This window comes from Choristoneura fumiferana, chromosome Z (genome assembly GCF_025370935.1).
Source record: "Choristoneura fumiferana chromosome Z, NRCan_CFum_1, whole genome shotgun sequence".
Classification (NCBI taxonomy): Eukaryota; Metazoa; Arthropoda; class Insecta; order Lepidoptera; family Tortricidae; genus Choristoneura; species Choristoneura fumiferana.
The window spans coordinates 3,286,781-3,304,553 of record NC_133472.1 but is presented as its reverse complement, the minus strand read 5'-3'; the positions used below and the strand labels follow the sequence as shown (position 1 = coordinate 3,304,553).

At 41.4% G+C, this 17,773-nt stretch overlaps 1 protein-coding gene across 1 annotated transcript in view; it reads left to right on the top strand.

Moving 5' to 3' along the window:
• The window catches only part of LOC141440540 (protein transport protein Sec16B-like), a 35,056-nt gene extending 32,663 nt beyond the window's left edge, over positions 1 to 2,393 (top strand). Inside the window, exons 14-15 of the mRNA XM_074105086.1 lie at positions 916 to 1,021; positions 2,248 to 2,393. Coding sequence (XP_073961187.1) covers positions 916 to 1,021; positions 2,248 to 2,393 — 252 coding nt within the window. The remainder of the gene's footprint in view (positions 1 to 915; positions 1,022 to 2,247) is intronic.
• Positions 2,394 to 17,773: the final 15,380 nt, after the last annotated feature.

The following is a 17,773-nucleotide window of genomic DNA, read 5'->3' as shown; positions in this document are numbered from 1 at the left end:
AGCCACAGGGGAGGTGTGTGGGAGAGAGAGCGTAGACGTGTGGTGGAGTGAGCGTAGCCACAGGGGAGACGTGTGGCAGAGTGTAGCCACAGGGGAGGTGTGTGGGAGAGAGAGCGTAGACGTGTGGTGGAGTGAGCGTAGCCACAGGGGAGACGTGTGGCTGAGTGTAGCCACAGGGAGGTGTGTGGGAGAGAGAGCGTAGACGTGTGGTGGAGTGAGCGTAGCCACACGGGAGACGTGTGGCTGAGTGTAGCCACAGGAAAGGTGTGTGGGAGAGAGAGCGTAGACGTGTGGTGGAGTGCGCGTAGCCACAGAGGAGACGTGTGGCAGAGTGTAGCCACAAGGGAGGTGTGTGGGAGAGAGAGCGTAGACGTGTGGTGGAGTGAGCGTAGCCACAGGGGAGACGTGTGGCAGTGAGCGTAGCCAGAGAGGAGGCGTGTGGGAAAGCGAGCGTAGACGTGTGGTGGAGTGAGCGTAGCCACAGGGGAGACGTGTGGCAGAGTGTAGCCAGAGAGGAGGCGTGTGTGAGAGAGAAGCGTAGACGTGTGGTGGAGTGAGCGTAGCCACAGGGGAGGCGTGTGGCAAGTGTAGCCACAGGGGAGGCGTGCGGCAAGTGTAGCCACAGGGGAGGCGTATGGAAGAGAGCGTAGACGTGTGGTGGAGTGAGCGTAGCCACAAGGGAGGCGTATGGCAGAGTGAACTATGACACGGCTGCAGCGTGTATTCGAGTGAACTACATACATATGTATGTAGCAAAGTAAGCACAGTGTAGGCATGTGGCTGATTAACTATGTCTGTCTGTGTTCCCTGATCGCTATATTCTAGCCTAGGTATATACGACGTATTACCGAAGCTTGCTAATGAATGCATGTTTACTGTTATCGTTTGATATAATAGTGTTGTTGTCTCCCTCAGTGCGCGGCGGACGAGCGGTGGGGCGACTGGCGCGCCCACGCCGCCATAATACTCTCCAACGCGTCCAGCAAACCGGACAACGAGACTCGCACCCTCACGCAGCTCGGTGAGTGCGCTGACATAGCTGCGCGTGATTGGTTATGGGTAGAGCTTTTCAACCGCTATCGGTCTTCTCTCGCTTATACTGAAGAAAGAAGGAGGGTGTTGGAGGGTGTACTGAGGGTGTTTGTATTTTCAATTTAGGTTTTACGGGATGACCGTAAAAGTAAAAATTTGGAATTGAAATAAAAAATACAAAAAGATTCCAAAAACCAATCTTAATTTGATTGCTTAGTAACGATATCTCTTGTCCGGGTGAGCGGTTAGTTCCAATGGAGTGCCGAAAAAAGCTTCTCGATGAGGGCTACGGCATAGATGTCGCTAGCGTCACTGCTTAAGTGACTAAGTAAGAAACAAACAAGCTGAGATGTGAGGTGCATAGGGGAAATTCGTGTCGGTACCGTTGACCATCAGTGGTGTAGCGGTATAGCACGCGGTACGGATTACCGAGGACCTGGGTTCGATTCCCAGTGATGGTCTTATTTTTCTGTTTTTTCTGTGCATCTATATTTCAGTTTGTATTTTCAATTTTTCACTGAAGAAAGAGTCAGGTAAAATGGAAGGACTTTATAAAACGTAGTTATGCAAATAGGAACCAACCGACACCTTTCCCCAAAATTGAGATAAGTATGCAACAAGTTACTAAAATGCACTCTACGGAGTTGATAGATTAATTATTTAAATTATTTATTTACACGCCGGAACAGCGACAGAATATGTGATACTACTTACTATTATAATATCTACTCTGCCTACCATGTTCTTGGTGAATAAAGAATTTGTTTGTTTGTTTGTTTGAAGGTGCATTTTAGTAACTTGTTGCATACTTATCTATACTTTGTGGGGAGGTTTGGGTTGGTTTCTGTTTGCATAATTACGTCCAATTACCATTATTTTTTTTTGCTTTCGTTATCTCATTTCTTCAATATATGCGACAGGAGACTAATAGGTGCTTATACAAGGTGTTAAATGACTTAGGTATCACAAAAATATTTTTTCACACCTCTCATTCAGAAAAGTAACTTTTTCTCCCTGACGAGAGGGATCAAAGTGCAACTTTTCTGTTCAAGACTTTTCTAAGTGTTTTTTTTTTAATGCAATTTTCCAAATTGAAGTTGATAATTGTAAAACGACGCCATTTTCTATGCTGGTTGCTGTTGAACTGGCGTCATAATGAGCGTTTAAAATCTTAAAAGTTGATTGGCCGGTATATCAGCCTGTATCTGGCCGCAGGCGACTCCCTCCTCTCCCGCGGCCTGCTCTACTCCGCGCAGTTCTGTTACCTGGCGGGGCGGGTGCCGTTCGCGCGGCACCCCCTAGCGCCGCTGGCGCCCCGCCGGCCGCCTCGACCGCGCCGCCGCGTCTCGCGCTGCTCTTAGCCGATTCACGCGCCGACTCGCTCCGGGACCTCGCCACCAACGAGGCGATATTCGCCACGGAGATTTACGAGTACGCACTCTCGCTCAGCCAGGACTATTGTATCGGCGAGCTGCAGGTCAGTTATAATACTAAGGGGCTGTTTCACCACCCATTGATTAATTTTATTTGACGGATAAATTTAATCAATAGACGGTGAAACAGGGAGTAAAACTTACTACTTTCACTATACGGTATATCAATCCAATTTATAAAAAGTGTAAACAAAACGATTTCAAAAAATGTCTTGTATAAACACCCACTGGATCGAATCAATAACACATTTTATCTATAATTCGTGTCTTTTAACTACACGTGTAATCACTTTTTTCACCAAAATTCACCTTAATTTCAATATTTAATTTTCATTTGAAAAATCTTCGACAAAATCTAACGTTGTTTCTTGAATTAAGCTTGGGTATAATCTGTAGTAGCATAGACTAGCGTAAAGATTATAGAAAATTTGACATTTTAGTAAGCGATTTTTATTTTACCTTAAAATTAAAAAAAATAATTACTGCTTTTATAATTGAATTAACAGGTTTTGGAATTAAATCAAGTATTGTAAATAATAAAATAGTCAAAAAAACTTTGATCTATTCAGTCAATAAATTAATAGGTTCGAGGTTTTCTAATCACTAAATGTCTGTGGTCGGGTTAATGGCGTCTTTGTTTACACTTTTCATAAATTGAATTGAAATACAATATATGCTATACTACTGACCATTACTACTATTAAAAAACTGCCACCATAGATGAGGTCACGCACACAAAAACATTGTCATGATGAATGTAGAGGAAGCGAGAGTTGTACGCCAGGATCGTAGCAAGTGGAAGGATGTAGTCTCGGCATGATTATGTATGTATGTATCATAAAACAATAACGCCAATAGACGTGTCTGTCAACTTGAAAGTTCGACTTTAGCGACATATAAATTTGATAGGAACTTGTTTAAAAATTGATAGACCACTTATTTGGCTGATGTTACCAGTTAAAGTTCTGCATACCGTCACTCCGTGCGACACTTGTTTAGCACGGCGTGACGTCTGAATCCGGTACGTTGTACAAGTCGCGGTAGCTTAGTGCTTTGACCTATGCCTCTCAAGCAGAGGATCGTGGGTTCAAAATTCGTGTGCGACACACACGAATCAAATTTTACGACGAGCTTTGCGGTGAAGAAATTTTCGTGGGGAAATCTGCGAAGTGATTCAATGGTGTGTGTGAAGTTTCGACATTAAGTTACTGGTTTACTCTGGATCCGCGTGGGAACTACGGCCCAAGCCCTCAGTCTGAGAGGAAGCCCGTGTGGGACGTATATAGGATGAGATGTGACGATGTTGTGGTGTTTAAGTGGAGTGCTGATTTATAGACAATTGTCATTGGACAATAGCACTGTTCCGGCCATTGTGTGCAATTGATTTTATGATTAACTCCGCCGTGCTGCGATGTATAGTCAAGGAAACTGATTGGAACACGGGGTGGAACCTTTTCATCACCAATTTTTGACAACGTATAATAAATCGAAAACCGTTTGGAGAAATAGGCTTTGTGAAGCGTTTTCAGAAATTAGATTCCAAAAATGTGGTAATCTGATTTAAAGGAACCAATTTTGAATACGCCACCACCACCTGTGTTTTCTGTAGTAAAGAGTTATTGTATTTTAATACCTAAAAAACCGGCCATGTGACGGGTCGGACTCGCGCACCAAGGTTTCCGTTCAAATTGTAGATATTCATTCATTCAGATAGTCCAAATTTCAATAGTTCTAGGTCAACGGAAAATACCGTACACATTTTAATTCCTTTGATTGTGTTAAACATACACGTTTTTTGCGGCATAAACGTCCGTCCGTCCGTCTGTCTGTCTGTCAGTCCAGACACTTTATCTCGGGAACGCGTGGAGGCAGCGAGTTGAAATTAAAACCATATACTCATTTAGGTGTACAATAAGTCAACGCAATTCAAAGATTCAGTCATAAAAAGGTGTTTCCATGCAAATTGCCTTTGGCTCCGTTTTCACCAGAGATGTGAGGGGATGTGTTGCCAGGAAAGTGTTTTTCATAAACCAATCATCATCATCCCAGCCTATATACGTCCCACTGCTGGCCACAGGCCTCCTCTCAGAACAAGAGGGCTTGGGCCATAGTTCCCACGCGGGCCCAGTGCGGATTGGGAACTTCACACGCACCATTGAATTGCTTCGCAGGTTTGTGCAGGTTTCCTCACGATGTTTTCCTTCACCGCAAAGCTCGTGGTAAATTTCAAACATGAATCTCGAAAAACTCAGAGGTGCGAGCCGGGGTTTGAACCCACGACCCTCTGTTTGAGAGGCGATAGGTCAAACCACTAGGCCACCACGGCTTTCTTTTTTTGGCTCCGTTTTCACCAGAGATGTGGGGGGATGTGTTGCCAGGAAAGTGTTTTTGATAAACCAATAGAAACACTTAATTGATCTCGCCTCGCTCCGCTGAGCTGTCTCCACCAAAGATGTACTGTGTGAGGATAGGTACATATATGAAGCATTTCTATTGGTTTCGTTCCTTTATCGCAGTGTTTTTCAACCTTTTTCATGACACGACCCCTTTAGTATGAATAAATATTTCGCGACCCCCCTACCCGTTGTTTTTTTTCATGTATTTTATTTTGTAACAAATATAATAAGCTAACGCATTTTACCTACTTTATGAATATTTTTAAACTTTTCATTTTTTTAACCCCCGACGCAAAAAGAGGGGTGTTATAAGTTTGTCCGCTATGACCCGGGCCGATTTGAATGCGGTTTGTTTTTGTTTGAAGGCAGGTTTCTTAGCGATGGTTCTTAGGCATATTTCTTCAAAATCGGTTCAGACGTTTTTGAACCATTGAACTTTGGAAGTGATAAAGTCGGGGATTTTCCAACTTTCGTTGGTTAGGTTATTACTGAAGTAGTGTTCCCAGCATCTAATGGGGGCTCCGCGACCCCCCTAAAGAGGCTTCATGACCTCCTACTTGAAAAACACTGTTTTATCGAAAAACTTTATAAGGTACTTGCGGCTGTCCTAGAAACTTGAATTCAGTGGATATTCATAAATACCCCATAAATATGTACGGAACCGCACTTAGCACAGGCGTGCGCCATGACCACGAGACGACGACGTATCATAAAATTAGTATTGAAATCACTAATGAGCGTGATAGTTAAAACATTGTGTCATAAAATGATACTTTTAATAAGTGACCCAGGAGACATTAACCATGGCATCAAGACACTAAAAAGTTGGGTTCACTAATGTTTCGCAACTAACGTTTGGCAACCTGATTCATTTCGTAACTGTTTAATATTTACGAAACTGTAAATATTTCAGGATTTTCATAAAACCAACCTTACCTAATATATAGGGTTATATACGATGGCCCTGAAATAAATCCTGATATATTTATGGTTTTAGAGTTTGATATACGAAGTACCAAAAAGTTGATTGACCCTGCAGAATAAAGCAGCGTTTCCACCAGAGATGTGCGAGGATCTGTTGCGCGGAACATGTCAAAGTCAAAGTCAAAATATCTTTATTCAACTTAGGCTATAACAAGCACTTATGAATGTCAAAAAAATCTACCACCGGTTCGGAAAAACCTTTGTTGAGAAGAATCCGACAAGAAACTCAATGACGTATATTTTTTTTATTAACCAATAGAAACGCTTCATTTACCTCGCCCCGCTCCGCTCAGCGGTTTCCACCAGAGATGGGCTGTGCGAGGATGTGTAAAAGAAAGTGAAAAACATCCCTCGCAACACATGCTCGCACACACGCATTATTGGTGGAAACACGAGTGTGGTTTTTACCCGACTGCCCGAAGGAGGGTTATGTTTCTCGAGCGTATGTATGTATGTATGTATGTGGGTATGTATGTCAATTTCTTTGGTCCTCGCTGCAGCCTAAACGGTTGGACGGATTGTAACATATGAGGTATCATTGGATTCGTCATAACTGTCGTACTGACATAGGGTATATAATATTTCAATATGGCGTCTGCGACAAAAAATATGGCGAAGGAAAAAAATATTTTGTATTGTAACAATATGGGAATCAAATGAAAGCTAATAATTAGCCCCTTCTAAATATATACGGGTTATAATACTTTGAATTTACTGTTTTCACAGAAATATCAAAAAAGTATAAAATAAAAAACATTAAATTTAAAAAATCAAATTAAATGAGCTTCTTGACAATGTTCTAGACCACTAGACTTATTTTCTTCCTTTTAGTTTTTAAGGCAGTCGGGTTTTTTGATTTTTTAAATTTAATGTTTTTTTCATAAAAGGGTAAGGGGTGGCTCATTAAAACGTGTTGTACCCCCCCAGGTGTACAAGTTCGTGCTGGCGTGCCGGCTCGTGGACGCGGGCGAGTACGAGCGCGCGCTGGCATACGCGGAGGCGGTCGCGCGGGCCGTGACGCGCGCGCCGCGCGAGTACCCCCCGCGGCTCGTCGCGCAGGTCGCCGCGCTCGCCGACAGGTGAGCTGACAAACAGGGGGGGGGCTGCTACGAAATGAGAGCTATCGTTTTTTTGTCTCACTAGATGGCGCACTGTTGCGTGAGGTTTTTAAGTGTGGCTTTCAGAGTCTGTTATTACGGGCGTGAAAAAAGTTTAGATTAAGTAACTTTTCCTCCCTGACGAGAGGGAGCAAAGTGCAACTTTTCTGTTCAAGGCTTTTCTAAGTGTTTTATTGCAAATGCTATTTTTTGAACTTGATAATTATAAAGCCACGCCATTTTCTATGTTGGTTGTTCTTAAATAATATTTAGTTTTTTTTTTTCAAGTTTCTTAATGCTCGGTGTGAAAAGTTGTATGAGCCACTCGGGAGCAAAATTATTTTCATCTTGGGCGTTAAAACTTGAATCCCTCATTACGCTCAGGATTCTACTTTAGAATCCCTCGCTACACTCAGGATTCTATTTTAGAATCCTTCGCTACATTCTGGATTCAATGTACGCCCTCGCCGTAAATACACCATTTTGCTCCCTTGTGACACAAATAACTATTTCACCTTAAAACGTTAACACTTCAGAATACAAGCACCAGCTCACGGCGAGATACAAAGTTAGAATTTTGCACTACGTAGGATTCTTTTTTAGCATTAGAAAAAGGTACAATCTTGACGATTTTATTGAAAATTTTTTTTTTTAAACTTAACTTAATTTATACCCTCGCCGTAAATACATAATTTCCTTGCTATTGACAAGATTTCATATTTCTAGACTATAATTGATTCGCTTGTATTCTTTGGAAAGAGAAAACGCTGATATTTTAAATTTCGCTACGCTATTAATTAATTTATTACAGTTTTAAGATTGTGCATTTAAAAATAACTCCAAAACACGTACAATAGACCATATTTTGTCTAGTCTGTTAAAAAAAAGATCACCATCTGACGTAGAGTTGCATAGAGACATATCAAATTATGAAGCTCCTTTTCATAAAGGCAAAGGAACATATCTTTCGGTTTGTAGTGTTGAAAAATTAAGACAATATTGTTCAATTTTTTTATTAATAATAGGTCATTATAATAAATATTTCCCATGTTAGGAGGCCAAAACATCTTTTCTGTGTATTATAATAAAATAATAATATAGCTGTTATTTATTCCATAAAATGTTTTTCACATTATCACTTTATTAATTAGTTTATTGTATTTTAATAATCTTACTTAAATTGAAATATTATTTAAAACATATCATGCAAACACAAATACAGTAATAAATTAATAAATCCAAATAAATAGATATATTGTATTATTAAGTGCGAAAGTTTCAGGGTAAAAGTTTCAAAGTCCCTTTTTTTTCTCTTCGCTAAAAGACGGAATTCATGAATTAATAGAAGAACAAACTACTTTTAAAAATACTGTAAATTAACAGATGTAAAATATTATAATTTTAATTGTCACATATTTGCTGTGACTTATTTTCAAAAGTGTTTTTCAATAAAAGAACGTCAAGATCGCTTACCTTCTTTCTAATGCTAAATAAAATTAAGTATAGTATAGGGCCAGGACATTCGTTCACTATCACAGAACCACTTGTACGCAAAGTTATTATGAAGCGAAAAGCAGATGTGTTTGTGTGTTGTTGTTGCTTCAGTAAGGCGACGACGGATTTCTGAACGGTAAAATTTTCACACTACACCACTCAAAAACTGGAAAAAAATAAAAATATTTGTTTCATAGATAAGAAACCAAATTACTGGTGATCATCTTAACTCTAAGAAACGCATCTGCAATCCTTTGTCTATTCGGTGTTAAAAAGAACTTAAAAAAAAAAAAAACAATAATATCATGGGACACTTGACACCAATTGGCCTAATCCCAAACTAAGCAAAGCTTGTTACTATGGATACTAGGCAACGGATAAACATACTTATATACATACTTAAATACATATTAAACATCCAAGACACGAGAACAAACATTCGTATTATTCATACAAATATCTGCCCCGGCCGGGATTCGAACCCGGGACCTCAAGCTTCGTAGTCAGGTTCTCTAACCACTTGGCCATCCGGTCGTCAAACAGTGATAGAGGTTTAAAAAAAAACTGCAACTAATGTGCTTAGAACATAGTCCACAAAATAACGGACTAGTAACTAAGACAAAAATGTACGCTCAATGATTTTTTACCACAGTAAGCATATGGAAACTCTTTTAAAGTGTTGTCCAGGGGACAAAATCATGGCAACGAGGTACAAGAAATAGTTGATCAACCCACACATGGAACCAAAATAAATCTTTCTTTGTGGTTGTAACACAAGATGTTCTTTCAGGTTGAAATACCACGACCCAGCTTTGAACGAGGACCCCCCTCTGGTGGAGGAGGGGGGCGACAGCGGGGAGCCCTCCCCCCGCCACCACCAGCAGTGGCTGGGTGACGTGGCAAGTGTCGCGCAGTCGCTCGCGGTAAGTACAAACCGGAGAACATAGCCGCTACATGGATTTTTAACCGACTTCAAAAAAGGAGAAGGTTCTGTGTTCGACGACCAGATGGCCTAGTGGTTAGAGAACCTGACTACGAAGCTTGAGGTCCCGGGTTCGATTCCCGTGTCGGGGCAGGTATTTGTATGAAAAATACGAATAAACGGGTGAACCGATTTGAATGCGGTTTTTTTACTTGAAATCAGGTTTTTTATAGAAATACTGTATGATGATGGAAAAAAAAGTAACGTATGTATCAACGAGCAGGCGGAAGCGGAGGCGTCGCTGCACGCCACTCCGGCGCACGCCGCTGCGCCCGCGCCGGAGTATTACCCGCCGCAGTACGGCTGGGGCGAGCCGTCCGCGCAGCCCGACTATACGGCGCTACAGGTATACACACATACATAAAGTCACGCCTCTTTCCCAAGAGACCAGCAGAGACTAAACTTCGTTGTTTTGCATTACAAAAAGGGTAATCAATCTTGATGAAATGTTTTCTCTAAAAACTGTCCAGCCGTTTTAACGTCTCTACCTGTTACACCGTAACATGCCATGACCGTAATAGGAACGTGACAGGAACGGAATGTCAAGCGCATACATGACGCGACTGCGACGGTTGGTTACGAGACGGGCTAGTGGGCATGACTATGCGTAAATGCGTCCATGAATGAACCGTTTGAATGTGCCGTTGAATTTCCATGAATAAGGGCTATCGCGAATGAATTCGCCGCTAGAGGCGCTAGTGTAGCGTGAGGTCTCCGAAATGTCAAATCTCATAGTTTTTGGGGTGAGCTACGCGGGTTTATCTATAATAAGATTTTTTTTGTGAATATTTTGCATAACCTGAAATTAATTATGGCAATTATGCGTTACGGGGCAATGAATGTCTGTGTTTTGAGACAGTTTTGTCTTTCGGAAACTTTTGTCCTCCCTTTTTTTTCGAAGAAAACGGGACTTAGCAACACTGTGGTTGCTGGATATTTTTATGGTACGGTTTTAAGGTGTTTTAAATATGATTTTAATCTAAACTTTGTTTTAACGCCCGTAATAACAGACTCTGAAAGCCACACTTAAAAACCTCACGCAACAGTGCGCCATCTAGTGAGACAAAAAACGATAGCCCTCATTGCTTACCTCTGTCATGGTTTAGAATTCTTGAAGTTGTTGACGCGTATGTATACCTCGGAAAAACCGTCCAATTAGGTAGATCCAACTTCGAGCAGGAGGTCAATCGTCGAATCCAACTGCATGGGCAGCGTTTGGGAACCTACTCAACGTTTTTGTTCAAAATTCCTCAATGCCTTAAAACGAAAGCCTTAGGGGCTGTTTCACCATCCATTGATGAGCGTTAACCGACGGTTAAATGTGATGCCGTCTCCGTCTACTCGAACAAAACAAATAGAGACGGCATCACATTTAACCGCCAGTTAACGCTGATCAATGGATGGTGAAACAGCCCCTTAATCTAGTGTATGTTGTCAGTGATAAGATATGTCAGGGATCCGAGACATGGTACTTCACTAAAGGCCTTAAGGTGGTTTTCCACTGGCGATGCGAGACGAGACGAGAATTGAAACTAGTATGGCAGCGCCCGCGGCGGCTCGCGGGAGAATGCATAAAAATTTCAATTCTCGTCTCGCCTCGCCGGTGGAAAATCACCATTATATTAGGGTTTCACTACGGGTTCGAATCAGAATCACAGAAAGAAGCAATGAAGTCTCATACTTTTCAGTACAAACAGTATATTTTTGCCTGTCACGTTGCTGTTACGGTCATGGTATGATGGTTTAGGCTGCGTTTTCACCAAAAATGTGCGATGTGTTGTTTATGAAACAGTAGACAACGCTTCATTTAGCCATCATTGCACAGCACATCTCTGGTGTCACGAGCTGAGCGGAGCGAGGCGAGGTAAATGAAACGTTTCTATTGGCTCATAAATAATACATTCTTCGCAACAAACCCTCACACATCTCTGGTGGAAACGGAGCCTTAAGCCTTCTACGTGATTTTACAGTGACGCCTACGCCAGCGCGGTTGGTAAGCGCTGCCCGAAAAACTATGTAAAGGCTGACCAGGAATATAAAAAACCTGACGCGAGCGCAGCACTTCCACGTTTTATATTGTAACATTCTTTACACTTACTATACGGTACCTACCAGTCATATTGACAACGGTGTCGGTGATGTTATTTAAAGGAATATTTTCTAATCCCTCAGACTTTTCTATGCCAATTACTTTATTTTCCTTCCAAGGCTATGGATAATCTTCGGAATTTTAACGCACTAAAAACTTTGAAAGCAATAGACAGATGGCATTTGAATTAAGTGTTACCAGTGCAAGAAATTAGTTCTATTGGTTTTCCGCAATATGGGGAGGTTTTTTATAATTCTGGTCAGCCTTTAAACGATCCAAGAGACGCAAAGCTCGTCGCCCGCGACGCTTACCAACCGCGCTGGCGTAAGCGTCACTGTAAAACCACCCTTAACAAGCGATCCCCCCAGCAGCAACAACAGCCGCTCCAGTCGGCGTACCCCGAGCCCTATCAGCCGGAGGAACCCTACTACCCTCAGCCCGAGGAGCCGCAGGAGCCCGAGTGGCGCAAAGACGACTATGCGGAGCCCTACTGGCCGCAGGAACAGTACCAGTATGAGGTAGGTAACGCTAGACTTGGATGAGGCAGTATTTTACTAGGGTTACTGACATGTGTGACGCTAGATGGCGTTGTACAGTCATCTGCTACAGCGGAGCGTGCAAAAATGTCAGGGTCAATCAACTTTTCTTTCTCGTAGCTCAAGAGGCATCAGTGATACACTTTCTTGTAAAAATATTTGTAATATCTATATTAATAACTTCGTCAAGGGGTACGGTAGACTCGAACGAAATGCACATCAAATTGAAGAGCGTAAAAAATTAGTCAATCCGAGCCGACAACTTGTAGGCGGAAATGGCGTTGCGGATTATATAATGGCGTTGCGAAGTAAACATGTCAAAGTCATCACATCAAAGTGGCGTTAGTGTCACGTCATCACGTGTCACAGGTTTGCATTTCGTTCTCCATTGTGACCTCTTAAGGGCCCCACACACGGTACGATTCGTCGATTTTCATCAGATCGATCGTACAGACGAATCGTACCGTATATGGGGCCCTTTAGGTCTAATTTCTTTGATTATGAGACAGAGACATCATAGTTATTTGGGCAAATAAGATATAGGAGAAATATCTACTTACTAGAGAAATACCGATACGTAGGTTAGCTGTGAAAGTACGTTTGTGATAATATTAAGGCTGGGAATATACGTCAGATTTTTCGATAAGTACGACAGTCTTTACACTGGCAAAATTTTTTTTTCAAACATGTTATTATGAGTCTACATTTTACCCGAGCGAAGTTTTCATCTAGTTGGTAAATATTAGCAATTCATGAAGGTAGATGAACCATTAGTGGATTGGTGCCCCATAAAATCATACTTTTAATAAGTAACCCAGGGGTAGTTACCATGGCAACAAGCCACATTAAAAAGTTGGTTGATCCATGTGGCACGTCCTGCCGGCACTAGAAATAGAGTCGTATCAGATATTTATGCAATGCACGCTTTGCTGTGTCAGATATTGGTGCTGGTACCAGCGTCGCTTTAATCTGAGCATCTGGACATGAAACCACGTTTCGAAGCTCTCGCTCGCTTTTGGGAGGTTATCGTATCTCTCGTTCACACTTAACAGCGGCTTGCGAGCGAACGAGTGAGCGAGATCTTCGGAAACGGGGTTTCGTGGCCTCAGAGCTCAGATGCTAGCGACGGAGACGAGCGGAGCGGAGAGGAGACGTGTAGGGATCGACGATCCCAACACGTCTGATGATAATGAGGCGGAGACGAGATGTCGATTCAACTAATAATGATTGGTCGATTCCTACACGTCTCCTCTCCGCTCCTCTCGTCTCCGCCTATTGTATACGAGGTGTCTTCAAATTATTACGGTATTATTTCAGCAGATGGTTAAGTTCGTTTGATTGTAAACACCTTTTAATTTTTTTCGGGGTTTATTTAATAAACTAGCCTATTGTGACGTCATTGCGACAAAAGTCCGGAGTCTAGGAGTACACTTTGAATCAAACATTCAGACGGAAACTTTACAGGAGTATGCAGTCAAACTATTAACCTGGCCCTTTACTACGAAGTGCAAAAATTCGAACTTCATGTCTTGCCGTCCCGCTGGCGCTTGTATTATTTAAAACGAGAGTGAGAGGGACAGGACGATACGAACTTCGATTTTCGAATTTCGTAGTAGCCCCTCAGGGCCCGTATTGTCTATTGCAAGGAGCTCGTGGGCATTCACCGTCTCTTTCTTTTCTACCCTTATTTTACTCACTTATTATGTCACTAAATCATATTATATATTACGCTGCCAGGAGGACAAGGTACCTAACTTTTCATAATTGTGTGTGGCGTTTTTGTGTATTAAGTTTTTCGTGTTTTTTTTTTTACCTGAAACATTGCGGGATTGTTAGTATATATAAAACATTTTTTACAGTCGATTGCTTTAGTCAATTCCGTTTTGTGTTTGACAACGTATGCAGTCGAGATATGCAGCCGTCGAGTCAAATGTAAAAGGTGTTAATTGAATAATTGAAAACCAGAGTGGGTTGTATAGAGTCGAGACTAGAATCGATTTCTTATGCATTTGGCACTTTGGTAATATAAATATGTTCGTGTCACGCACTGAGCAATCAAGTCAGACATAACAGTTACAAGACGCGACTGTAAAAAATACTTTTAATTAAGTATGTTTTCTATTAACGATATAGTCTTTTCGTATTTTTCGTCCTGCCATGTTTCTGGGCCCAGTTGCATAATGACGCCGACGAGGCAAATTCTAGACACAATGTTTGTTCGCTCAGAGTTGATAATAACAGGTATCTTGTCATTGTATAAGCGGCCTGCTAATTATTGGTCTCTCGTTGCTCGAAAAATAGTCCTGTTATAAAAATAGTAATATAGAATACTGTTACATAAAACAAAAGACAATGCGCGAACACACAAACGATAAAATATGATCGCTCGTCCGCCCGGCGCGCGATTTACAGCAACTGCCTGTCTCCTACCACGAAACTCGGTTCGCGCGGTGTCGATAGTTTAGCGACAGTCGCTAGTTCGAGACGTTATCATATTACTGGTCAGCTCTCTGCGTACAGACTTAGTACGAATGGAACGCCGTTCATCCTATTGAAATAAACTTATCTAAGTCTCACATTAGCTATTTTTACTAGCTTTTACTTTATTATGCAACTGGGCGTCGGTCGTAATATAGTCAACACAACGTAGACTCAAGAATCGTCTACAGTTCTAGATTATATTTTGGATGCTTGGTGAGGTATTTTATACGTTTGGCATAACATTACGATTTGCTTGATTTCGTTCGATTGAATGTAGGAATTCACTTTCGGTTGTATTTACTAGGGTCCCTAGGGATATAGGGAGAGGGAGGGGGGAGTTGCACCCGCCCAAATAAAAAAAAACAGTAACAAACTCTTTTAATGACTATTGTTTGATCTTCTCATAGGGCACTGACCCCGGGTATTTGATATTATGCCTCCACGCGTTCCTGAGATAAAGGGTCTTGACAGACGGACGACAAAGTGACCCTGTAAGTTATGCCAAAAAATGTATGTTATGCCAAACGATGAGTTTAGTTTTTAAACAATTCCGGTAACCCTGGTGATTAATCCGTTCCCGCGTGTATTAAATCACACAATATCCGATCCGTAAAAAAAGCATTCAACCCACACTCCACATCTGTTGAAAATAAGAAGATTTTAAAAGTAACTTGGCTAAAGAATGTTTTTTGAAGAGATGCAGAATATTTTTTTTTACCGCCCTGATCTTAAACAGTTAGGAACGAGAGCTCTTTCATTAATATAGCATAGCCTAAAGTCTAATGGATTTATTAATGCTAATGGCAGACTGTTCATTGATACCTTTATAGTTTAAGAAAAAAAAGCAAGACGTCAACTGTCACTTGTCAATCTTGTCATCTGAAAACTACGAATAACACGACTCTGGCACAAATATTTTGGATACCGGTCGTCATATATAGGGAATGTAAATTCCCTGTTAAGAAGAAGAAAACAGTAATTCCAACCGTTTCATTCGTTGGTGACAGTTGACATCTTGGTCAAAGATTCTGAAGTTAAGATACGCCCTTACCATACTTTGACCGCCCTGCAATCTGTCAACTATGAATTGAGTGAGCTTACTTATTTGGAATCACGATAGAGAAAGTAGTGTTGGCAATTACCGTAAGACAGAAATAGACGGCACTACTTTCTCAGTACCGCGGCGTGATGTCTATGTTACTACACTTTTTCGCTGTGAAGGCATATCTAAACTTCTAAATCTTTGATCTTGGCCACAAACAAATAAATGCCGTTCCTTAAGTTAACTTTAAAAAAAAAACAGGACTATAGAAAAAATAGACATTCTGCACCTCTTTAATAAACTTACTTAGGTACTTTAAAGTCTATACTTCGTTTTTTTTAGCATTACAAAAAGTGTAAACAATCTTGACGAGTCTTTAAATTGAAAAAAGTTTTATAAAAAAACAGTGTAACTACTACTAGTACTTATGATACCAAAAGAATCTAAATATGTCCTTGCTAATTGTTACATATTTGCTGTGATTTATTTTTCAAAAGTGTTATTCAAAAAAAGACACGTCAAGATCGCTTACCTTTTTTCTAATGATAAAAAAACGAAGTATAGAAATGCAGCGTAACAGTCGGAGAGGTAGTCTACTTATAAAGGATAGGTCCGTTATTACACTGTCGCGCGTTAAATACGAATGATCCAGACATTTTTAATATTCCCACGACTCTACGTCACACTAATCAATAGGGCAAATGATACCATAAAACAATAATTGCAGGATGCGACTAGAGTAAAAAAAAGCACTATTTCAGCCCTGAAATACGGATTCTTTTTCAACTAACTGCAAAATTCGATTTTTAGTTGCTTTCAAAAGAATATTGAGTATTGCGTTGGCGAATAAATGACGTCATAATATCTAATATACAGGGTGGGTCATTTAGATCGGTGTGTATGGGAAAGTCTGAAACTATAAGACATACGAAAATCTGTTCTTAGGAACCATGTCATCGATTTTAGTGACAGAAAAGCTGCATTCATACATTTAAAAAAAACTTGTATTCAGTTTGGGAATCGAACCTGGACGTTTTGAAAGATAAAACTTACATTATTAAAGAATATGAAATACATATGCATTTTATTATTTTTACCGATAACCGTTTCATTTATATTGCATTATGACCTACACTACCGATACCCAAATAGATGATACACTACCGATACCCAAATAGAAATAATGTTTTATTTTTCAAACCGACTGGGTTCGATTCCCGAACTGAGTACAAGTTTTTTTTTTAAAGTATGAATGCAGTTTTTCTTGTTACTAAAATCAGTGAAATGGATCCTAAGAATACATATTCCTATGTCTTATAGTTTCAGACTTTCCCATACTGACCGATCTAAAGGAGCCACCCTGTGTATTGGCATACAAAATCTATGTGACAAATTGTGTTTTGACAGCTGGTAAGAAGTACGACAGTGGTGTCATCAGAGCCGTCAAAATGTCGATCGTGAAGTGTGATTTTGTATCGAAATAGTGAGCTGTGACGTCACTTATGTACCATTTATTAATTTCAAATCTACTAATGTCTAATTATACAGTTACTTAAAAAACTCCAAAGTCAAGGTGAAATGTTTTTTATTACAGTTGTGTCTTGGAATTTTAAATTATTGGTGTCAATTACCCAATTGCCCAACAGACGGCTGTTTAGTGTAGATGGTATTATCGCTATTTGTTGATAGAACTTGAAAACAAACACGGACTCAGAGACACTGTCCAATTTTATACCCAGGCCGCGCTCGGCCTGCCGACTCGAACCGTAATTTCCGGTACAATTGACCCCCTCCCGCCCAATTAACTCCACAATTTAGCCACGCCAGTCGGGTCCTGAGAGTGTTAATATGTTTGTTTGTGTGCCGCGCCGCGCCCGCGCAGCCGGCCCAGCCCGTAAGTACCCGCCGCGCACCCACCGCCCGCGTCCCGCCCCGCACGCTAGCCCGCCCCTTGCCCGCCCTGGACGAGACGCTAGAGACTAACGAGTACCACCGCTCCCCCGGCTTGCGGAAACGCATACACCCCAAGAACAAAGTCGTCAACATAGGCTTCACCGAGCCGAGAGTGTCGCCCTCCCCCGGCAGGATGCGTACCATATCGCGCGGCAGCAGCGGCAGCGCCGAGTCCGACAAGGCCAAGTCGCCCAAGAAGCCCTTGTCCGACCTGGACATACAGATAGCGCACAGTCCGCAATTCGGCGCGCCGG